The 25,541-nt window shown below is 30.9% G+C and overlaps 2 protein-coding genes across 2 annotated transcripts; both read left to right on the forward strand.

Annotated features, from left to right (window-relative positions):
* Window positions 1-2,779: 2,779 nt before the first annotated feature.
* LOC128163546 (short-chain collagen C4-like) lies at window positions 2,780-5,254 on the forward strand. Its single transcript, XM_052827175.1, has 5 exons — window positions 2,780-2,863; window positions 3,364-3,586; window positions 3,686-3,763; window positions 4,154-4,390; window positions 4,708-5,254. Exons 1-5 carry the CDS (start codon window positions 2,861-2,863, stop codon window positions 4,950-4,952), a joined length of 786 nt encoding a protein of 261 aa, XP_052683135.1. The 5' UTR covers window positions 2,780-2,860; the 3' UTR covers window positions 4,953-5,254.
* A 6,201-nt stretch (window positions 5,255-11,455) lies between these two features.
* On the forward strand, window positions 11,456-25,010 carry LOC128163545 (uncharacterized). The gene is made up of 15 exons (XM_052827174.1): window positions 11,456-11,799; window positions 13,325-13,428; window positions 13,865-14,010; window positions 14,972-15,083; window positions 15,593-15,708; window positions 17,648-17,745; window positions 18,290-18,435; window positions 18,573-18,740; window positions 19,248-19,381; window positions 19,695-19,837; window positions 21,029-21,084; window positions 23,041-23,167; window positions 23,943-24,221; window positions 24,399-24,587; window positions 24,851-25,010. Exons 1-15 carry the CDS (start codon window positions 11,538-11,540, stop codon window positions 24,955-24,957), a joined length of 2,187 nt encoding a protein of 728 aa, XP_052683134.1. The 5' UTR covers window positions 11,456-11,537; the 3' UTR covers window positions 24,958-25,010.
* The last annotated feature ends 531 nt before the right edge of the window (window positions 25,011-25,541 follow it).

Consider the following 25,541-nt stretch of genomic DNA (forward strand, 5'->3'; position numbering starts at 1 on the left):
TCAAAATTTGTCTATAATCCATTTTATCATTTTTATGATAGCCAGAGAAGTAAGGGAACACGAGATATGGAAAGACACGTGTACATTAAATCTACAACTTGACATTGAAAATGTGTTTTATAATTCGGAAATGTCAGTTTCAAAGAAAACAAATATGTTGCAGAACAGGGTCGTGGATCAATTGATTTGCATATTTAATAAGTGTGCTGTGAAAATCAATTTATTGTCAAGTCCCAATCAATCTGATGAGTATAAATGTAGCAATATTTATCACGCCTCTAAAATTTAGTGTTCTTATCATGCACAGTCTAATTCACGCACGATGATAATCATGTAAAGTAAACAGGGCGTTTTTATACATTAAAAACAACGAAATTAGATTTGTTCATTAAATTTATATTTTATAAACCCATAGAATAAATGAACTAAACTTTATTTATATTATGCAAATCGTAAAGCTTGTAGATTTGTAAAATGAGCCAAAACAGACTACCTTGATAATGTAGATAAACTCGCGGTAAACGATTGGTATTGTAATCATTGTACACTATTTCCCGCATGTATATGCTATTTTATAATTGTGATAAATCCTGACTAATTCATTGTAAACATATCATGATATGTAAAATAATTACTATATATTTGAAAGCACAAACAGATCCAATTTTTTATATTCCCTGCACTAATCAAATTAAAGCTCAATTAAAAAAAAATCATGTACTAAGTATGTGTAAAATACCACTTATTATGCATTATCATAACAATTGGGAACGAGAGTGCTAGTTATTCAAAAGAAAAGGAATATACGATAACAATTCTGTAAATAGAAAGCAATAAACATATCGGATCAAACTGTCAACTTTTTTTTTGGATTTAGCCGATTAAATTGACAAAATATTGTTGTAATTTGTTCAGCAAGTTTTAATTCTGTTACATGTAAGCATCCGCAATGTTAGGATAGTCTTGAAAATAGTCCTGATTAGTTTGTGAACACCAATGTCGTGTGGGCCCTCTACATTAGAACAATATAAACAATGCATGTTACTTTGACTTCGTCGTGGACCACATTTACTATAATGTGCTACAACTACACGAACATTCCCGACCCACAATGTAACACTGTTGTGATTAGATGTGAGATCTTATAATGACAAATAACCGCTAGATGATTGCACGATAAAATTAAGTCCCTTGACGAGATAATGTAATGATTTATATGTAAAGTAAAATATAAAATTCATTCAGTCAAAAATATTTCTATATCTTAAAAATATCTGTGTTACATAATCATTATATTAATATAAAGACGTGATTCATTTGTATTATTGCAGACAAATTACATAAAACACATTTAGATATTAAATCATTGGTACAAACACTACACCCAATATTGAAAAACTTTCGGAGCATCCTGTCCTAACGTCAGAGCAGAGAATATGAATAAGTAACATTACTATCTAACAAAACCATTACGGTAGAGCGTGAAGATTTTATTATCTTAATACCAGAACAAAACCCTGAAAGGAATATAAATAGCTAACACAGTAAACATCAATTGATTATCAAAAACATTTTCATCAAGCAGGAAAAAACTGAAATGAAATATGAAACAAGGACAACCCTCGTTTTTGGCATAAATAAAGGGACTAATCCCGGGCCATGTATTACCTATTCAGATATGACCTGAGCCTCATTTACCCTTAAACGCAAAACAAAAGAAACATTCAAGGCTATCTAGATATCATATACGTTTATGGGAAGGCTTTATTTCATACAATTTTAACATGTATATATGCTTGAGGTATTCTCCTGAGCTTTGTTATGAAGGCCTGATAATTCGCAATTGTACATGTACTGTGAATGTGCACTGTCTCTCTGTCAGAGCTTAATAATTTTTGTAATCGGTTGACCAAAGCTATTACGCAACCGACTATTTGTCAAAGTGCATCATATGATGATTCAAAGAGTTGAGAGTACTGAAAGCTATCTTTTGTAAATTGGTATTTTTAACAGATATACGTGTACATGTTAATCTAAATTGCAGGTTTTTCTTTTGATGAGTTGTTGATAAACAAGGTCACGTGTTAACTTGTCTTGTCCAATCATTTTCGATTTCTACATTTGTATATTTTGTTTCATTCTATTCCAACAATTTTTTTATTCTATTTTTAACTGCCCCCCCCCCCCCCCAATTTATCAGATGATGTTAATAAACAATGTCACGTGATATGTAAACTAGTCTTGTCCATTTAAAAAAAATTATACATATGCATATTGTTCATTCTTTATTTCCAACCCTTTTTTCCATTTTTAATTAAATCCATGGATACTGTCACAAGCCAGAACGATTCACCTTTATGTTGTCTTTAAGATTATTGATAATGTGTTTATAATAATAATCATACATGAATGCTATTAACATTGGAAGAGATGTTTTAATTGTTTTCATTGTTGTTTTTCAAATTTTTATAATATTAAAAATAATGATATTATCAAAGTTGAATTGTTGCAAGTTCATGTTCAAGTTGAACTTAAACTGTTAAAAAGGTTTAGCAGTTAAGAATGTTTTATCTTTAAAATATAATATTGAGAAGAAGGTAATATACATGTATATACAACTTATTTTATATAAAAAATGCTGAGGCCTTTGTTTGGCTTTATTTATATTGATGTTTTAGATCAGTGTTTGGTTTCATATTAATGCATTTATAACGTGTAGATGGTATATTTGCGTGTAAACTAGATATGATACGAATATAAATAAAAGAAAAAAATCTGACATGTATCTATTTTTAGTGAATTCAGAAGGTGTTCTTTTTCAATATTTTTTGACGTGGATTTTTTTATTTATTCCGCCGATATGGTAAGACAAAATATTGTCATTGTTTGGATTACTTAGTAAATACATGTATGCGTTTGAGTATTTTTGTATAACTTCCTTTTCATTTTCCTTTGAGAATTAAAATAATTTTTAAGCAACTTTAAATTTTCAAACAAAATACAATTTGCACAAAACTATCATTTTCAATACCAAAGTTATTTAAATGTAGATGTTTGCTTCTAAATCATTATTTTTATGCTTAGTTCTTTTTTAGCTATTTTTTTTTTAGTAAATTGGAATTCAGAATACATTCAATTTTTAAAAAAACTAAATTTCACTATCTACTCCTAAGCGATTTAATTTTTTTTGTTCTGCAAAATGAATAATGATAAATAGATTAAAATCAAATTGAACTGAAAAATACCTTACAAATAAATTCATTCATGTATCTTTCTTTCTAGATAACGGTGCTATGTTATTTATGTGTAATACCATCAAGAATAAATGGTAGAGTATAAGTATACATTTTTTTCTTTTTGCAGATTATGGGTGTTCTAATTATTTTCCTGATGATCTTTGTGGCAACACATGCAGAAACAAAGACTGGTAATTGTAAGGATTTACTGGAGGGATACCTGGCAGGACGACTGTCCTCAGAAGTAGGAGGAAATCACGTGGAGGCGCTGAGGCGGGAGTTTAAGACAAGTCAAGAAAAAGCTATCAGAACGAAAGAAAAACTAGAGGCTGATATTCATACACTTAAAGGTAGATCATCTATATCTATTTACCAAAAAAACCCATCTGAAATATTTTATTTTAAAATATCTATTTCTCACTTGAAATACTAGTATTTGTTTTTGACAGCTACCAGGAACACAAGTGTTGTTTATACCCGCTGGGGTAAAAAAGAGTGTCCGAACGGCTCTGAACCAATACATTCTGGTAAGTTTAACTTTATATTTAAAAAAATCAATCATTGCATGCTTATGTGGGAGTTTTTGTCTTATATATACCCAATACAATTATTAATGAAAAGTCATTTTGTTCGTATATTAAGCAGGAAAAGCTTATTTTGGACCATTTTTATAAGAGCCGTGTTTTCAATGTGCTTCTAGTAAAACTGCACCTGCGCTAAACTTTATATAACTTTGAGTTATGAACATTCTTGAAAACCGTGTTTAGAGTACTTCATGGTTGATTTCTATCCATTGGCGTAAATGGGAGTGCGTTAATGTTGTATGTCCGTTTTCATTTTTAAAAATTTTCATTTTTTTTATTATTACATGTAAGCAAGTTTCTCAATGTGTATCGATAGTTTCAATGTTATTGTAGGATACGTTGGTGGGAGTCATTTTTCTCATTCAGGAGGTGCTGTAGAGCCCCTTTGTTTACCTAGAAATCCAGAGTGGGGTATCTATAAAGATGGAACCAAGGGTGGAAAAGCTTATATATATGGGGCGGAGTACGAAACCAGTGATCTTACTGGATACATGAGAAAGCTACACGATCATGATGTTCCCTGTGCTGTTTGTCTCCGCCGAAATAAATCCGCCGTAAAAATGTTTCCAGGTAAACAAACGATAAATACTTGTAAATAATTATACCAATTAAAATAAACTACAACAGACTTCCTCCCCCAAAATAAGCACCAAATATGGTACAAATATTCAATTCATTCATGCTTCCAAAAAAAATAGACATGTCATATTCAAATAATCAAATATAAATAGCCTCTTCTTATTTTTTCAATAAGATATTTTCTTCATGAAGGGAATTGTCATTTATATCTTTTTTTTTTTTTTAACTTTTTGGTCATCATTTCTTTTTACAAACGTATGCAATTAGTGCAAATAGTGTAAGAAACAATAGAAAATGATCAATTTTAGCGAGGAAAACGTGTTACAAAGGATGGAAGCTCGAATATCGTGGTTATCTTATGGCGGGATACTATACTAACAGTGCAGGATCGAAATTCACATGCATTGACGCCAACCCAGACACCTTACATGGAGGCCATGCTTCAACGGATGGTTACCTGTTCTACCTGGTAGAAGCACAATGTGGTTCCTTAAAGTGTCCACCTTATGTCAATGGACGGGTGCTTGTCTGTGTTGTTTGTTCAAAAGAATAGCTTAAAAATAATAAATGTAATATCTGTCGCAATTTGTATTAAGATTTTTTTAATTGCGTATTTAATTTCGACGCGCTTCGCCAATTGAGCGAGCGTGAAGTGTAAATGTATGAATAAGTTTTGTTTGATCACGTGAGGAATTTGTTTTCTACATTAGTGTGTTGACTGCATGTTTTCTAATCACGACTCAAGTTCAAACTACATTGCAAATGACTAATTGAAATAAACGACTGAATTATATCATATACATGAAATGTCAAACCCACTTCAAATTGTAAAACCCGCACTAATTCCCAATTTCTATGATATTATTCTTCATAATAGTTACAATGGAAAGCTGTTTCATTATGATATATTAAAATCTGCCCATTGAGGATGCGAAAATTGATTGTTATTCCTAGCTATAGAAACTAACAGGACTGAAATCTAATGCCCAACTTATGGATCGGTTGAAACCTTTAATTTTAAGATGAACAACGGAAAAATAAAGGAATGTGTGACAGTTTGGATTTAATATGCAAAATTATTTATATTCTTCATAATTATTATTGAATATTTTCATTTTATGTCCATAATTATAGAAATTGATTTATTATGTCAAATGATCATTAAGTATGTTTATATAAATAGAATTTGACTTAATCATATATCAGCTAAGTTAATGCTATAACTGATGTACATTATAAAAGGGCTGGTGACGGTTGCGGTCTAATTTTATTTGTCTTTTTATTACATGTACTGTAAACCAACTTTTATTTGCGTGTGAGAAATTTTCGCGAGGTTCCCGACGGCCTCATCGTCACGAATATTTCTCGCAACGATGTCATCTAGTTGTTATAACAAAACGGGTCTGAATATGGCTTGATTGCAAACATTAGTCGTTGCGAACCACTTTTGCTTAACTTAAAGTTAATCGCGAAATAATGTCGTTGCTAATAAAAGTTGGTTTACAGTATTAACAATGTTCTAATGATCAACAAAAATATGTGTCTGTCGTAGAGTTGCAATGAATACGCAAGACAAACAGCTTACGATTCTTTTCTATACATGTATGTGCTGAAAAAGTAGGAAACAAAGTTTTCTTTGTTTGTAAGGCTCATTTTATAAAAATATATTAGAAGAGCTTGGATTTAATTCCGCAAGTGGAAAAATAACTCATCATCATAGCTCTCTTTCTAAGGAGGAATTTCTTAAAAGTCGTGTCAGATTTTAAAATATTTTCAATATTAACAACAACCAAAATCAATTTAAATTACCTTTATTAGATACCTAAACTTCATAGAACTCCTTAAAAAACGTTCCACGAAGCCTTTTTCTTTATTCCTTACAAAAATATCAACAGGAGTAAAAGAAAAACTTCGATAGTACTGTGCAACAGTTCATTCAAGAAGCAGTATGAATCTGAAGTTAAAATTTAAAGGAACATTTATAAAATTTGAAATCTCAAAATTTTACAAAAATCAATAGCATCAAAATTTACGCATTCTCTTCATTTTATACAGCAATCACCTACGAGAAATTTATTGATAGCTGCTTTTTCAATAAAAAGGGAACAAAATGATTTACCTTCTCATCGAACATTTGAAAAAAACTATTTGTTAAAAACCATTCGGATTGTACACAGAAGTACTTTGAAATGGATAACAATGCTTGAGTTTATGAGAGACAGCATCTATGGAATTTTTAGAAATCAAGTCTTACAATACAACAATCTGAAGGAATTTTCATGGGAACTGGAGCGCGATTGGTACCCATGGGACCTATTCCTGTATTCATTTGAAGCAGAATTTATTCAAAAACTTAAACGTGAAAAAAAGTCATTCGCGGTGGCCTTCAACTAAGCTTTCAGATATATTGAAGACGTCTTATCAATTAACAATTGTTACTTCCATACTTACGTCGACTCTATATTCCGGTAAATTTGAAATAAAAAATACCACTGAGTCTGTCATCTGTTTTATATTTGGATATGTTACTGGAAAGAGACAGTAATGGTAGCCAAACAACAAATTTTTTGATAAACCTGATGACTTAAATTTTCTATAGTCCACTCTCCTTACTTAGTTGAGCAATTCACATCATACACATGGAGTTTTTGTGTTTCAGTAAATTCGATACACAATGGAATTTTCAACGTAATAAACAGTTTTTAATGCGAGGCAAGCCACTGACAAACTAGTTAATAACAGTCTGGATACAACGCCCTTGTCAGCAAATGCAATCGTCCTCTTGGTCTCATACTGACTGTTATTGTTAAACCATAATTAATCACCTTAATATCCATCGATTTTTCCGTTTTTCTCAATAACGAAAAAGAGCACACGGCGAGTGTGACCTCCATGGCATCTGGTCAAATTTCTAATTTTATTTTAGAGTTTGATCTTTGACCTGCCCTTATTTTGTATTGTTCTTATGAAATTTTGATTTTGATCGTGCCATGTCTTGAGCCATATCTTTGTTTACATTGTTTTAATATACAGGTAAACTTTTTCCCAGGGGGATTTTTTACCTGCAAATTCGTTTTAACAAATAAATATATCATAGCCTTGTCATATTCGTTTTTGGTCTTAATCTTGAATTTTCCTGTCTGCATTCAAAATGTAAACAAAAACAAATGTTAACATGACAAAGAATTGTGTCTCTCTTATATTTTTACAACTGACACTGTTAGATATGTCTTACAGAAAAAAAATAAAAAAATACGACCATGTCCCTGTAATCATAATTTAAGTGGATGAATGATTTTTTACCCAGGGTATATGTTTGTAACTTTTTTCAGGTATAAGAATCAGACGAACGTTGATTATTGTAATCGAACTAAAAAAAATTGAGGCACCAAAAGAATACTTTTCATAAACCAATTTGTGCACCTTTGTTTTTGCATTTAATGGATGTATTTGATTAAGAAAGCCACTACGACGAATTTAGTAAAGCTTAATATTATGTAAAAAAAAATGTTAAAATGAATTTTTCTCAGAAATGAATATTATTTCAGAGTCATCATTCTCACCCAATATGTCTTTTATTCTGTTAAATCAACTGTATCGTTTGCATGGTAACGGTCTTACTTTTCCAGTACTCGTACATATCAAAAAAAGAACGTTAGATCATTACATGCAAAATTTAACGAAGAACAACATCAAAGAAAGTTAGGACCCATTATCATACATCAAGTAAACCATTAAACAAATGCAACTGACCGCAAATTATCATAAGAGAAGTCAACTCTTAGTGGGACACAATTCAATTAGCATTTCTAGCATGTATGTTTTTTCTTGATACGGCAATCGAATACTCGACACACTTTGTGAAATGTGGCAAAGAAATTAAACGTAGAAGAACAAATATATGTAAAATAATTAATAGCATTTTATATCAAAATAGAGAAAAACTCAATTTAGTAATTAAAGATCACAAGTGGGCCATAATTTTAATCACAGAATTTTAATCACAGGTGTGATTATACCTAACATTGAAGTTCCAAAAACAGATCTTTTTGTGAATAAGTAATATAGTTTTCATTTTATAAAACGGTTTCTAACTTTCTATCATGGCTACATTCACTACATTATGAATTAACAGTCTCTTTAAAAACGTAAGACTTCTCTGGCGCCAACCCATTTCCTCGTAATCCAGTTCTATCAAGTATTTGTTTAAGCATTCATTGACCTCCCGTCTCTTTAAGTTTATAAGATGTACATCTACAATGTACATTTACTGAAATTCAAGCGAAAAACGACCAAACATATTTCACTAAGCAATTGCACTAAGTTAAACACCTTCGTTTTTAACAAATAACTGTCAGAAGTTGAAAGACAAAGCGCATAGTATTGATTTACACGCAAACTTTTATTTGAATTTTTTTTAGATTTAGAGTGTAAACCTTTATTTAATAGTTTTTTTCAAGTAAACAAAACCAGACAAAAGGATATATGATTTGGTTATTTGTGGTTTCCTGGCGTATATGATATTAGCAACACTATTGTTTATAAGTTGGACATTGCTTAATATTTTTGTTGATTCGAAAGTTTTTTTTATGTTGATATGTCTTTTGTATAATATGTTATTGTATTAATATTCGTCCTAAGTATTTTATCAAACCTTTTTTTGGAGACATTTATTGGTCAATTTTGTGCAGTTTTTAAGTTCAGATTTTCATGTGAAAATAATTAATAATCTCGGAGAGCATATGAATAAATGTGTAAAATTACAAAGTGTTCATTTAAGTATTTGGTCTATTGTTCTGTTCATTTTGTTTAAATCTCTGCTCCGAAATTTTTATTGTATCTTTATGACAACTGAAGGACGGTAACATCTAAAAAGAATAAGGAATGAAAAAAAAAATGAAAAAAATAGACATATGAAGCCTCAGAGCGCATCTGTACTCCGATATACGGTGCACGTAACCAATGACACTTATTTTCTGCAAACAGTTTGAAAACAGTACATGTACGTAGCAGAGGTATTGTTTTTAGTTAATTTTTTTTATAACTAGTCGAACCAGCGAAATTATTTACAATATTTCGAAGGGATTAACCCCTAAAATACTAGCAATTCAACTTTCAGAAATTAAGAAATCTATGCATATATACTAGGAAATTAGTTGCGTAATTCTGTTCGCAGAAAACAAAACGCTAGTCGTAATGATTACAATTTTTCATTGCATAATAATAAAACAAACGTATCATTATAAATGTAAATGATGCATGCTTATTGAAATAACTGCAATAAGCGACAATTCTATCTCCATATAGAAGAGCGTAAGGATGAGAAACAACGAAGGCCGGGCTCAGAATTAAGAGAAAGGAAGCAAGTGTCACTTCAAAATTCATTACATCAACATATTTGAAAATGTAATTTATCTTAAAAATAATCGGAATGTCCTAGGACTCCAATCTTATAAGTAATTATGATGAATGGTATAATAATTTTCCGGACATAAATAATATTTTACTCTCTCAAGCGCGAACATGATGTCAAATTGTCTGCATTGAGTTATCTGTGGTATTTCCCGTTTGAAAACAAGTGCTGTATTCATTAACAACCTCTAAGTTTTGATTTGTCACAAATAAACTTATTCGTCTCTTCGTTGTTACCTTGGTTGCTACTTAAAGAGCATTTAAGCTTGTGTGTGTTTGAAAAATTGATGTTCGAGGTGACTTTTTTTTTTTTACGAAATTTATGTAGTCCCCGTCTCGAAATTTTTCTCGGGAACAACGTTCAAATCATAGATCTCCGATCAAACACACGTACTATCGTTACTAAATGTGAAAAATTGTTCACTAAACGACAGCTTTGCAACCCAGATGTCAAACCTAAATACCAGTTTTAAAAATCTTACAAATAAAAATGAAAATCTTATTTTTAAGAATGTTTTTTTGCTATACACAATGGTAAATGGTTTTAACGGCACGTAATTCATCAGCAAAGACAGCTTTTGTGCAATGCATGGTGATACGCCAAAGAAACACAGGTGTGAGATGGATGAAAAGTGACAAGCCAAGGTAAAAAATGCGTTTGCGTCAACGGTAAAATCCCGGCTATGGAAACTCTGCAGGTAAAATAAAATGCCTCTTCGGTGGTTCATATGGCCATGAAAGTACATGCATCTAGTATTGCTGATCAAATATCTAATAAAGTTTATGTATTTTTTTTCAGAAACGATTGCTACTGTCATAGCCCCTATGAAACACTTTTTGAAAAACAATTTATTTTTTATATTCATAACTCATTCATTGAATAAAGCAGTCCGGAAAAAGTGAACCCTCCCATCATGTTAAATATTTTTATTTTAAGCCTGTTATAAAAGATGAAACAATCAATATTTCCATTTATGTAAAAGTTATCAGGATTACCTCAAGTAGTTGGAAGTCTTCAGTCAAGCGACACAAATCCAAGAAAAGCCCCCCCCCCCCCCCCCCCCCCCCCCCGATGTTGATTACGTTTCAAACAATAAAAAAATAATGAACTTTATAACGTAAAATCAATACAAAATTAAAGTAAACGAATAGACTCACTTTTTGGCGAAAGTTAGATATTCCGAATAAAAATATCAAATATTATAGAGAACATGGCGAGTAAAAGTCTTTAATTATTCAGAGAACATGGAATTCTATCTATCTTGTAATGATACTCAACGTGACACAATTCATCAGAGCAAAACTTTTCAATAGGATGTGATGGTATACTTTTATGTTATTAGGACCTTGATTGTGTAAAAAAAGATATTGAACTTTAACTGAAAATTTTTATGAATCTATTGGCGTCTCGTAGATTAAGAGTTAATGTAATATAATCTTTAATTTGTGATTAATCATGTCAATGGTTTAAAATAAATGACAGAAAACCGTTACTTGAGGAAGAAAATATATACATATCAATAACACTTTCGTTAGAAATAAATTAGTGCAATAAATTAAATTACTTGACTAGAATAATAAGAATTGCTTCATCACACGATAAGGAAACTCGGAGATACCTACACATTCTCAACGAAGACAATCTTGATAGCTGTCAGGTCATATTATTTCTTTTTTCGTTTGACTGGATTAATATCATTACAAATTTCATTGAGTTCCTTTCGCTATGATTGCGGTGAAATTATGTCTAGGCTTGCTTTTCTTTGTGCTCGAACATCAATGCCGTGTGGTCATCCCGCATGAGAACTGTACAAACAACGTATGTTACTTTGACTTTGTCGTGGACTACAAGTTCACCATGATGTGGTACAATTACACCAACCCCAGGGAACCACAATTTCAACCTGTTGTGATGCGAGACGGCATATTACAACGTCGGGTGTCAAATGTAGCATGCAGGGAACAGTATATTCCACTAACGAGGGAAGGTACAGTAAACGATTATTCGAGGGTTATAAATTTTAGCAAGGTTTGCGAAAACCTCAATGTTGCAAGTTTTTTTTGCAACAAAGCCGTCCTCAACAAATAATCCAAATTTTGATTGCGAAAATAAATCGTGGTAAACCAGTGTATCTCTGGTCAATCGCGAAATTTGTCGCAAATAAAAGTTGAATCATTGTATATATTTGTTTACTGAAAATATTCACAAATTTTGGTTTGAGTAAATTTAAAAATATCAATGTTTTACTTTAATAAAATGTTGCCGTTTAGCAATCAAGGGAATCAATATTTAAATAATTATATTCTTTTAAGAAAAAAAGCTTTTGTAATTCTAAAAATTATTAATAGTTATCTTTACTACTATATTAAGATAATAGACTCGAATTTTAAGCTTTATTACCGATAAATCGGAAGAGTACTATCTTTTGTTTTATATATTTTAAACATCACTGGTACTTGAAGATTACCAATTTGTTTTTTTTTTCTCACTCAAGCTTCATTAATTAATAATCAATAAAAATTCCTCAAAAAATTCCGGAAATCATCTGAATTGTTTGAATTTTACAATCTTGCGCATGCGCATTACATTCACACTAAACCACGGGAGGCTCTTTATTCTATGTTTCAACAATACCACATTTGCTTGTATAAACTTGGAAACGATAGAACAAATGCGTGTTAATTTTCATTTGAAAATTTTTCTGATCATCAAAGAAAATACGGGAGATAATTCGTACACAGTACATTTACTATAAAAAAAAAATCCGAGAGTTTCGAATGTTAACATGGTGTCCAAAAAACGTTGTTGAAATATGTTGAATTTCTCAATTATAGCATTAAACTTTTCGAAGAAAGGTATTTACTACTTTAAAATGGTTTGTTATGAACAATTTGACTGTTATTTTCAATGCAACTTTATTAATTTTCTCCAAAATCGTTTTGGAGCAATTCTGCAATTTTCTGCTACATTACGGGCATATGGAAGGCATTTTAACTGTGGTGAAGGCCTTAACCGAGATACGGATTATTCAATTCAGCAGAGTGTAGTGAAATTAATAGCATTATTGTAGGCTTGAAGTTTGGTTATGCAAATGTCAACAATTTATGGTGTTTCGATGTATCTTTACGTAAATGCCCGATATCATATGCAATGTCAACCCGTGCGTGCACGGGTCAAAGTCTAGTATGCTTTTAAGAAAAATATCTTTTGTTCTTGTCACGGACAAATATATTTCATGTTTTCAAAAATCAAAATTTTTGACCATTATATAAATAGATTCACTTCATTGCGTAATATTCTGTTAAGTTTCAGAACTCTAGATATTATCATACATACGGATTTAAGTGGTTTTTCGTTTTTTTAAACATGTATACAAGAAATGCTGGCATACACTACTGCCCGATATATATTTTGCGGTGTGAATAGGTTCTTTTACAACCTTTTTGGACTAGGTTTAAACAAATAAGTCTCATGTTATGACACAGAAAGTTCAAACAAATATCTTTTTACAGAAATGAAAAATGATGTGTCTACTGGTGATGGGCGATATAAACTTGTGTATGCAATCAATGGAGAAATTCCCGGACCTAACATTGTGGTTTTTGAGGACCAGGTCGTAAGTAGTTTGTTAAATGATTTGACGGATATGATGTTCTGTGCATTTTGCATACACAAAACTGTTCAAAAAATCAGCGGCCAAACTCTGTTTAGAGGGTTTTACGTAATATAGAATTATAAAGACATTAGTTCTTAGCGGATATAAAATCAATCATTTTTTCATCTGAATAAGGAAATGTGTTGTAAAGGTTGGAAGCTGAATTCAAGTGCTTCATAGTTAGTCGGTAAAAGTTATCAAAAAATTTGAGATTGATTCTGATTTACTTTTCTGGAAGAATTTGTCTGTGATTTATTTCCCATTAAATAAAGGATTCAACTTTGTTTGAAAACAATCAAACTATTCTTCAAATACTCAATATATGTCTGTACAAATATTGCAAGTTATTGTGAATTAATTTATACTTGAATGTTATAAACTAATCACCACCAATTAGGTGTCCATCACTGTTCGCAACGCTTTAAAACTGGAGGGCGTTACCATTCATTGGCATGGGTTGGTACAGCGTGGCACACCTTGGATGGACGGACCGGATATGATATCACAATGTCCAATCAATCCTGGTCAAACGTTTGAATACAGGTCGGTAAAATCTGAAATTTTGAAATTGCTACAGAGAACTATGTAGAAGCTTTCAATAAAACTTAACTAAAGAAAAGTTTCATTGTAATGTTTTTGAAGACTTTTGTTCAATAAGTTCTAATAGCGGAGTTTAGACAATATGAGAATATGAAAGAAGTTATTGGAGTAAATTATAGGTGATGCAAATAAACAAATCACCTGTCATAAACTGGCACATTTTTTACGTGTATGTCCTGTAGTTTTTAAGTAAGGTGATTAAAATGTCTTTGGCTATCGACAATTGTGTCTGCAAGCGGGAATGACGTAACTAACCAAACAAACCAGAATTACGAATAAATTGGCATTAAACATTTTGAAATGCAAATTATCATTAATGAATTATGATTTGGTTAATCTAAAAGACAACACAAGCGTTACATGTAGCTTAGTGAGAAAAAATTGAGACAAACGCCCTGATATAGAGATATGTTTCTCACCGGGTAGCCATGAATAAAGCTTTAATGTGTCACATACAATACGAACGTGTCTTTCACCAAAATGCGACCTATGTTTAATTCCGGGTGGATTTGGCATACTTTGATGAAACTATTAATTCTTGAACTTAAAAGCAGTCTGAGATATCTTGTTTTGATCATACTTTATTTATCGTGCAAGTGTTTACCTACACCACCACATTTCCTATTATTCGCAACCAGTTGATTAACTTATGCTTACTTCCGGGAGTATTTTGCTTACCTTTATTAGAATGATCAAAATTTTCAAAGCTTCTCGGGGATGTTTGGAATTGCGCCATTCCTATATTTACTTTTAGACTTATAACTATCCAAGGACAAATACTTCAAAATTACATAAATATATGTTAAAATCTATTAAATTGTCTACCAATCATATCTGTTTGACACTAACATTAGAAAAGAACTAAGAATATGTATGTAAATTTAGTTCGATAATTTTATTGCAGGTTCATTGCTTCCCCTGTTGGAACTCATTGGTACCATGGTCACATACACAGCCTTCGATCTGATGGCCTTGCAGGTGCTATCATCGTGTTACCACGGATCCGGCCCCCTATCGTAAGAATTGCTGATAATTGACATAGTACTTTTAGATAATTAATTTAGATTTTATTCATTGCTATCACGTTTTTCTCATTATGTAGCATCATAATATTTATTAAACATTTATGATAACAAGATTAGAAGTTAATTGCTATTTAGTAACTTTTGTGCGGTGTCATTTCATGACCTATTCTAGTCATGTTTATAACTCGCACATCAAAATTTTGTCTGAATTGAAAAAGTATTTGAGGCGATTTTCAAAACCCTCTCTGATGTACACCCCCCCCCCTTTTTTTACTTTTATAGATAATATTGTAGATATTTATGAATATCATTCATCAAAAAATCATTCAAATAGAACAGCTATATGGTTAACAATATAAATCTTCATATAATCAGAATATGCCATTTTACTCAGTTTTACCGATGCACTTTAGCTTAAAGTTACTGGAAAAATATATATCGGAAGAATCACGATTAATTAAAACCAATGGCGTATACTATTACGTTACGTTTATACACAGGGCATACCAGAAGAAGCAATTCCTGACGTTGAAGCCGAGTTTTCTGCCGTGTTATTCGATTGGATGAAAACCACAGCACAAGAGAAACTACAAGCTATAAGAGGCGGATTTGGATTGTAAGTTTTAAGGACGTTGTTTACTCAGGGTTTAAGTTCTCAAATTCGGATTTTTATAACGTTCAATGTCATGAATAAAATTTGTTCTTAAAATAAAAATTATCTCGGAAATGAATTATTATTGACATACCATTTGATAATTTTACTAAATCATGGAATTATGCTCAAACAATGTTGTGGTTTTTTTTTCAAAACAGAGAAAATTCGGATTAAAGTTTTCAGATTTTGTTTTTTCACTGAATTAATTTTGGTAGTACTATACTATTCAAAGTTCAGATTTTATTTGTAAGTTAACACAATTTTGCATATTCTCTGTTGATTTATTTCCTATTTAAATTTAGATAATTGTATGGCACATACTTAAATAATATTGAAAAATGCTTAAAACGCTTAAAACCGATAAAAGACACCAAATCGCATAATCATTGACCTCATTTAAATTTTATGCCATCAGGTCAATATACTAGTTTTAATAGTTAACATGTATTAGGTTTATCATCATTCAGTTTTTTTGTAAAATCGAATCAAAAATGGGAAGAAATTTAAAAACAAATAGAGGAAATTCGGACTGGAATAAAGTCGTATTGCTTTGTATCTATTTAGTATCTCTGCCATTCATAAATTTCATTTCATTTTTTACAAGATCTTAGCAATTTGTATTATTTTTACAAGTAAAAAAATCTCATTGACCTACAATTTTGAAATTGAAAAATAACACTATCATGAAAGGTCTATAACACACAATAGATGTTTTTCATTGTCATCAATGGAATTTTTTGATTCTGAGTAAACGTAATCCTCAATGGCAAAGTGGGTGTTTGTTTGTGCATTTGTATTACTTGGTTTAAGTAATGAGCAGGTTTTAAACAGCCGAATGGAGACCCTGTCCAGCAAAAAAAAAAATTTTTCTTTCCTAAAAACCACGTTCTACATTTTTCATGAAAGCAGCTTTGCAGGTTGGTATTGTATTTTTTTCTTACCAAATACAAGCATTCTATTAACAGTAACAAAGGTTGTGCAGGAAAACCAATATAGGCATTATATTGTAGGTATAGTTAACACAATAATTTTATTAAAACTTAGACTTTTTGGTTTAACTTAAGAGCTGCTTTCTTTTTTTTTTTCACCAAAATATATTCCATTTAGCAACCTTTAAGACATTAGATTGACGTTCTGCAGTTGAATTAATGGAAGTTTATTACCCTTTGATCATGCTTAAATTCATTATGTATGTGTGAGCTTGAAATAAAAGATTTATATAATAATAAATAATAAAAGCAACATACCATCGTCACATTACTATGGGGTTTATGTCTCTCAGCTTATTCGTTATGCAAGAGCATGTTCTACGTATACTAACTATTTCTTTAACGAGGCAAGCTACGAACAAACATATTGTAGGAACAAGAATATCAAGAATTTCAATTAAAATCATCTTTACACAAGGTCGATAACATGACTTTGTTAGGAAGTACAACGTTTATTCAAACACATGCCGACTGACGTTTTTCATACTTGTTAAACCATTGTTTATACACCTGACTAACTACAGTTTCTTCCGTTTTTCGTGATCTTGGCAAGGAGCACACGACGAGTGTGTGATTGGTCGACAGGGGATGTTTACTCCTCTTTGGCACCTGATCCCACCTCCAATATAATGGAGGTCCATGTTCGCTCAAAGTTTGTCTTATGACCGTCACAAATTATCATCGTTTCGTTGTTTTCCCCGATTATGACATTACCCCGATTATGATGTTAATCTCAATCATGACATGTCTAATTGTGACAAGGAGCACCCAGCTGGTGCGACCGATCAACAGGGGACCTTTTCTTAGGCATAAAGATATACTAAAAAACGGTCAAGACCATCTTAAGACCCATTCCCATTGAAAATTGATTCATGGCGTTAACTAATATGTTGATATTTTTTAAATGTCAGCTTGGACGACTACGACGGACAGTGCAAGCCGTTGCCAGTTAATCATGACGGATCTGTCATATTGTTAAGGCTGTATATTGGTCTGGTCAATGGGAAAGGTATGGACAGAAAATATTCAAATTAATGGAATAGACACTGTCACAAGCGTGAGCTCGTATTTTCGATAGTGACATTGCACTTGAAAAGCGCTCAACGTTTGTGACGTCCTAAATAAAACTCATAATTTAACAATTTAGTACCATGCCGATGTATGGCATAATACACGTGTTACAGGACACAATTTTTATAATAATGACCTTTAATATGTGATGTTTATATACATTTTCATTACTAAAATGTGTCTGAAAGTTTTGATAATACTCTAAAGATAATAAATTCCAACATTGTCAAATGAAAATAAAGCCATTATCTGACAAAGAAAAAAAACTAACTAGACATATGGAAAAAACAGGAGGTAAATTTTCATTTTATCATTTGATGTCTCTTAGCAATAAATTAAATACATGGAACAGAAAAAAAATCCCTAGGACAGAATTTTAAACAAACAATGTGGTAAACGTGTGATATTTTTTTCCTCTTGAATAATTATATCAGTAGAAATTCATGTTCAGAATAAAATATTTCTATACAACTTAATTACAGGCCAGAAGTTTATTAACAATGATCCAACCTCTCCAGAAAGAGATTACTTGCCATTTGAGACGTTCACTGTATTACAGAACCGTTACTATAGGTTTAGAACTATCAACGCAGGATTTGACGTAGGATTTGAAATTTCTATTGATGACGTAAGTTAGTGTCTGAAAATCAATCTAAGCAACGAGTTTTTTAAGCTTTGTAATTCCTCGTCTATTAAATAATATGTTCATTTTACACTGCATATCAACAAGTTATTAATAGGGCTGATTTTTTTCCTTTTATCTAGCACATGCTGATCATTGTTGCGTTCGATGGCAACGATGTACAACCCTACAAGACAGATATTGTTGTTGTTCAACCCGGTGAAAGCGTGGATTTTATCATTTTTACAAACAGACCAATAGGCAATTATCGTATGAACTACTTTACAACACCTATTAGAGACCTCACTGGGGTGAGTTTTCGTCTCTCAAGTTTTAGTGACACTTTTTTTTCGTATCTATATAAGTAATTGTACTCAACCTGACTAAAATGATCAATGAGTTTCTAGCGCTAAAATTTCAGCTAACAAAACATATTGAAAAAAATTGTAGAACTTATTTATCAAGTTAAATTTTTTCTCTTTAACCCGACCTTGTAATACTCAAAGAGATTATAATGTTATGTTGCCGGGGAAAAAAGAAACTTAATTTTAAAAAGTCTATCATTTAAAACTGTCATTGATTTTAACTGTTTTTCAGCAAAAAACCGAAGAAAATTTACTAGTGTCTTATTTATATAAATAATAAAAAAAAAAATATTAAGAAGAATTTTATCTGTGAAAACAATAAAATTAGTAGATACATCTGTAAGAAACAATATCAAACATGCCATTATAAAACTTTCAATAATGCCTTCAGCTTTTCCTACACTGTACTTATCTTTGCAACTCTTAATTTCTTTGATGAATACAATTTTGCAGGAAACGTTGGATAACCGTGCACGCACCTATGCTGTATTGAATTATCAGGGGATGGACGAAAACAGAATTCCTATCATAAGACAACGAGACTGCACCTCGACTGTACCGTGCTTAGCTGTCAATCAAGTTTTCGGGTAAACATTTTAGTATCAATAGAAATGACGGATATTTTTTCCTATAAAACATACTGTCGGTTTTAAGTATTCTACGTAGCCAAACGCTTTCATCTTTAAGAGGCGGATACCGAAATTAAAATGAGACTTTCACTCATAACTTTGTTGACACATAACATCTTTCATTTCAATTAAATTGATTCTGTCATGACCATTTATACATGTACTGTTATAGTAATCTAAGTATGGTTTTGTTGTATTTCCAACAATTATATTCGTATTCTTTTGATGAAGATATGACTATTATCAATAAGAAACAGTGATTTTATTTCAGCCTCTACCCTGCCGGCATAAATATTGTCAGCATTCCGCTAACTAGACTTCAATCGACACGGTGGGCCATAAGGAAAACTCCCGTCCCTATTGTAACACCTGGAAGAAAAAAACAGCTGTTCTTTCTAAACTTTAATATTGATGGTAATACATACACAGATTACAGTTTTGCTGTCCTCTATCTCAAAATAATTTATTTTTGGTTTAGTTCAGTTATTTACAACCTAAGACCTTTTTAAAATGATGTTTTTAACGAAAAGAAAAGATTGGCTAGTATAACAGCGAGTTGTTGAACTGTAAAAATAAAAGAAAAAAAGTAATTTTGGGAAAAAAAAATATCTTGGAAAAAGTTTTGTTTTACTAATGATAAGTCCAAACTGAACTTGATTTCCTTCTGCTGTTACATTTTCATATCAGTTTTTATTAGATTTGATAAATGGAATAAAAAGCTTTATCATATATCAAAATTTTTAAAGTTTTTAATTAACTGAAAAAGCTAATGTTTGATTCTTCATTTCTCAAACCGAAACTTTTCGATGAGCTCTATTATTTGAAAAAAGGTAATGAAAATGGTTTGACAGAAAATAACTTTGTTAAGGATAGATTGTCAATTATGCAAACTCTAATTTATTTTAGGAGCTGTACATTTATAGAAGTGAAACATATGAAAATGTTGAAATCTTTGAAATATCCTTTAGTTTCAGAGTAAATGGAGTTGGATTAACACCATTTACATTCATCGTTGTTCATACCGATTAAGAGATTATACCTAAACTAATAATTAAATAATTGGAATGAAGAAATGTTCTTTGCTGGCAATAGAATTACTTATGGTTTTATGGCATTGTTGAATACTTGTGTAAACAGTGCATGACTCAACACGTCTTGTTTATCTTGTTTAATGACAGTTAGATAGTTAAAAAGTATTAAATTATTTTGCTCTGTATATCGTAGGACCTCGAACATTATGTAAACTTGTTATTATTTTTTTTTATTATCACACTCTTCACAGTACGCGGGTGTGTTTAGGAAGCATATTGAATCTGAGTTACATGTAATTTCCTGATTTTTTGTTGTTCTATTTCATTTTATGTGAAGAAATATACGTAAGCTATGTATAGGTGTCTCGTGATAATGTATCAATAGGGCAGTACTGTACAACCCGATTTTATTGCATTGACATCTGTTATATAGGATTATACTAAGATTTTGATCTGATTCAAATCAGTTATTCAATCTCACGATTTTGAATATATTGTCCAAACTTAATGAAAAAAAATTACAGTTTTCTCCATTGAACCACGTATTTCATTCATGAACTTAATTTAATTTCAGGAGGAAGTTCTAACATTAACGGTCACCGGTTTGTCAAACCAACTTCAGCGCTTCAGGTTTGAATATTTTCACATAATAGTAAACTCTTTATTTTGGAGAAAAGTATAACTTTATTTTATGTTCCTTTGGACATTGTTTGTCAAATGTCTAATTTAAACTTTTTTACTATTTCAAATTGAAATTGTAACGAATACAAACGTATGATTTCATTTCATTGATAAATTATCCGAAACAATGAATATTATTATCTGAAAATATCATTAATGAATGTAATGTTTTGTCAATAAGCAACGGCTGTAAGGATACATTGAAGACATTGAATGTTTTATGGACGAAACGTCCGAGAAAGCTTGATTTATTACTAATTTTTCCCCATACATTTCCTCTGCATATTTATACATTGAATACGTTTTAAATAATGAGAAAAGGTAATCAACATTAAATTTGACATTTTTTGAACGGCTTGTCAAATAATGAAAAAAGCAAATCACAAAATAAATGCACCTTGCGAAAAAATATGTTCCCAATATTTTCATTGAACAGGTTGCCGATACACTGTTAGATTATGCAATATGAAAAAGCATTCAACGATTTTGTTTTACATGGTAAATTCACTCTATAGAAACAGTTGACATAATATTTATTATGAAATGTTTTAAATTGTAAAAACTTCATTAGTTAGTATTGGTGTTCACCAACTTGTTTACAATAAATCTGGGTTCACCATGTTGGAACCTATCTTGTTCCTCTTTTTAAAGGTTATACATCTATCTTAGTGATCTGCATTTGAGGTGTTTCCTTTTTTTATTGTAAATGATATTAGGGAAAAAAATAAGTCAAGAAAACACATTTGGTTTTAAAACCAGTTGTGTTTACACAGCATATTAACTTAATGCATTTTTAAGGACAATAGAGTCGATAACAAGAGTCCATAAAGAATACCGAAACATCAATGTTTTTACTGATAGAACTAATACCAATATGAGAAGAAAAGTTGGTCCCTCTGATACATGGATTTAAAAAAAAATTTCCTTTAAATACAGTTTTTAGAAAAACCTCTGACCATATTCTTATTAAGGCGTCGAGCTAATGCTCGGCAGCCTTCTAGCGATCGTCTGGATTGGCAATCGTCCAAAAATTCATGCACTGCACCGCCTTTTTAATGCGCATAAAAAATAAGTTCCTTGAAGTAGTAAACGTATTACAAGATTTGTATTCCTTTTATTCAACTAAATTGTGTACAAAAAAACCAACTTTGCCTCCCTGGTTATTGACAACTCATTGCATTAGTATAAATTTGCTTAATCAAGAAATGGCGGATGAATACAATAAGGTGCAATGTAAACATTCACTAAAATATTATTTAAGTTTATCGCTTACATTTTGATTGGAGACTGTGCCCGATAGAAATAAAATTTGATATGTAAATGTATTTGTTATCGGGCATGGTCTCCAAAATAATTGTAAGCGATAAACTTATCTAGAGATTTTGTTGCAATTAATAAACACGATAATGCAGTTGATTTGGTCGAGCATTTTAGATAGCACGTGTGGATTTGTTTGTAAACAACCATAGCATAGGTAATCTTGTTTCAAACGGGAATTGAAATAAATTAAAGTATGTTTTATTATTATAATTAGGGACACGCTGTTAATGTATTCAAATTATGAGCCTGTGAAATGTGCAAAGACTTTTTAAAGCAGAAAGAAAATATTTTTTTTTGAGTTTTGAAATTTCTTCGAATTTTGTAACTATGATGAGTTATTGTATTATATACTCATCACGAATTAGCCTCATCACTACCTATTTTATAACGAAATATACTGATTATTGTTTTTGAAACAGCACAAAGCGTAATTTCTTTCCTTTTTTATTCTAATATTATTTGATAAACGACTATATATATTAGTACAGAAATTCAAATTATTGATATCATTCTATATAAAAGAAAATGTCAGCTCGACGCCTATGTGGCCGTTCCGGCCTTTGATTTTGTTACTTTTCACCATAGACGTATCCTGGTCCCGGCGCCACAACACCATGTGGACCCGATACCTGTACAGACAATGACTGTCGTTGTACTCACACGCTCAAATTTGATTTGGGAAATGTTATAGAAATGGTTATTTTCTCCTACGGTAAGAATTGTTGTAAAATCGTCATGCTTACATGTAACAGTATTTGCGGAAGGGTTTTTAAAAAAAAAACAAAAAACAAAATCACAAAAAGTAACTTTATTGAAAAGCGTAGGTTAACGTTCAATTCATCAACATGAAAATTAAATTAAATTAATTGTTTATTTTATTCTAGAAACTAATGTATTATTTATAGTTTATAGATTATAATGCAAATAGTGCATTTTTTTCCTTTTATAAATAGTTTATAAGGGTCTTTAATAAATAACATTCGAAATATTTTTCTCCGATAACAACATTATTGTCATTTGATATTGCACTTAAAAAAAATAGCGTTTTCAATAAAGAAAAAAAAATGACAACATAGAGTAAATATGGGCGCTTTTCTAATTCCTTTGACGTTTTACAACTACTCCTAATTGTTATTTGATACCATAATTTATCTTTTAAAAAATTATGTATATATTGTAAACGTAATACATTTGGCTATGTGTTCATATTAGCGTCTTCGGCGGAAGGCAGGTTTCACTTATCAAGTACACTGCCAAATGTTTACATAAATGTTGGTAGATTCATATATTGAAAAATGCGCCAAATCAAATCCACGCTAAACTGTTAAAAAATCAATTTTCCGCTAAAAACCATGCATGTCAAATTATGTGAACCTTACAATATATTACGACTTACTTCGACGTTAGCTATCTCTTTGGACAAACGCTTTGCTTGATTCAGTTAATTACACGTATAAACAAAATATGAATTTTTTGTTTCTTTTCAGGTAATATAAAAGTAGTGCATCCTGTTCACCTACATGGCCATCATTTCCACGTTATAAAGATAGCATATCCACCCTTTAATCCGGAAACAGGAAACTCTACTGCCTTTAACCCTGATATTCGATGTTTAAATGAACCATGTACAAGAGCTACATGGGCGGACCCCTCTTGGATAAACGGAAACATCCCTGGAGTTAATCTTGTTAATCCACCTCTCAAAGATTCAGTCAATGTTCCGGCAAATGGATATGTCATCATTCGATTCATGGCAGATAATCCTGGTATACAGATTTCTTGTAAATTCTCGCTTGTTTTTTTTAATTGGTATTTGTTCATTGGAATGACATACTTTTTGAAATCTTATGTTTATTAAGATTATTAAGATCTTATATTATTATTTTTTTGGATATCATGAAAATTATGAGGTAAAAATGCTTTGCCTAAATATTGAATTTCAGGATACTGGTTCATGCACTGTCATTTACAACATCATCAGTTTGAAGGAATGAACTTAGTTATGCAGGAAGGGGAGGTTCATGAAATGGCGCCTTTGCCTACCAATTTTCCAACATGTAACAATTTCCGGGTAAACCCAAATCAATTTTACAGTATCATCAGAAACCAGAATAGAATGCTTGCTTCAAAAGGTAGGTGTCTTAAGTATTCTTTATTTTTGTTTTGTGTCCTTCTCTTATTATTACAAAATACTTTCAAAGAGAGATTAGATTAACAATGGTCAAGAATAAAAAAAGTTTTTAATGTACCATATTCACCGAAAAATGTTCTTTGTAAGAAATTTTAACACCTTTTATAAATTTTTCTTGATATATATATATATATATATATATATATATATATATATATATATATATATATATATATTAAGAAAGTTTTTTTTTTTATCATATAGGGATTACCCAAAGTTTTACTTCTGGACAAGCTTTCGCAGAAACAAGTAATGCCGCCAAAATGTGTTTATTGTTCCCATGGATATGTGACAAAAACCACTATGTGTAAACATTAACTAGATTGTTGCAATTAGAATTGGGGCAAAATAAAATAAAGTTGAAGTTTGATAAAATTTATTTTTTTTATTATACATGTAACAGACCATTTTTATCTGGGAAAAATGTTCATAAAGGTTTTTCTTTTTGTTTCAATTCTACATTCAAGATAATGAAAATATTACGAATTTTAATTTCAAAAAGTCAAATGTTTTGCATTCTATTAATTTCAATCTGAATAAGGTTGCAATGACAACAAGGTGATTTTAAGATATTTCAGCAGATTAAAAAAAATAAGAACACTATATATTGCCATCACTGTACTGATATGTTTCAAGTAATGAGCATTGTAACAATTTATTTACAATGAACAATCAAAGTCATTTATTAAAAGACAACAGAGTAAAAATAAGGATATTTTTTTAGTTGGGCATAGGTCGTTGCCATGGTTACCGGGTGATATCTGTTTTTATCATTTTGGAAATTTGAAAATGCACGCTATTAGAATATAGTTTCACAAATACATAGACAGTGAATAGGTATTTCATTATTCCCAAGAAAACGTTAATTGCCAGCGGTGCAGATCTATTCCGTTAT

Source organism: Crassostrea angulata, chromosome 9 (assembly GCF_025612915.1).
Source record: "Crassostrea angulata isolate pt1a10 chromosome 9, ASM2561291v2, whole genome shotgun sequence".
In the NCBI taxonomy this organism is placed as follows: domain Eukaryota; kingdom Metazoa; phylum Mollusca; class Bivalvia; order Ostreida; family Ostreidae; genus Magallana; species Magallana angulata.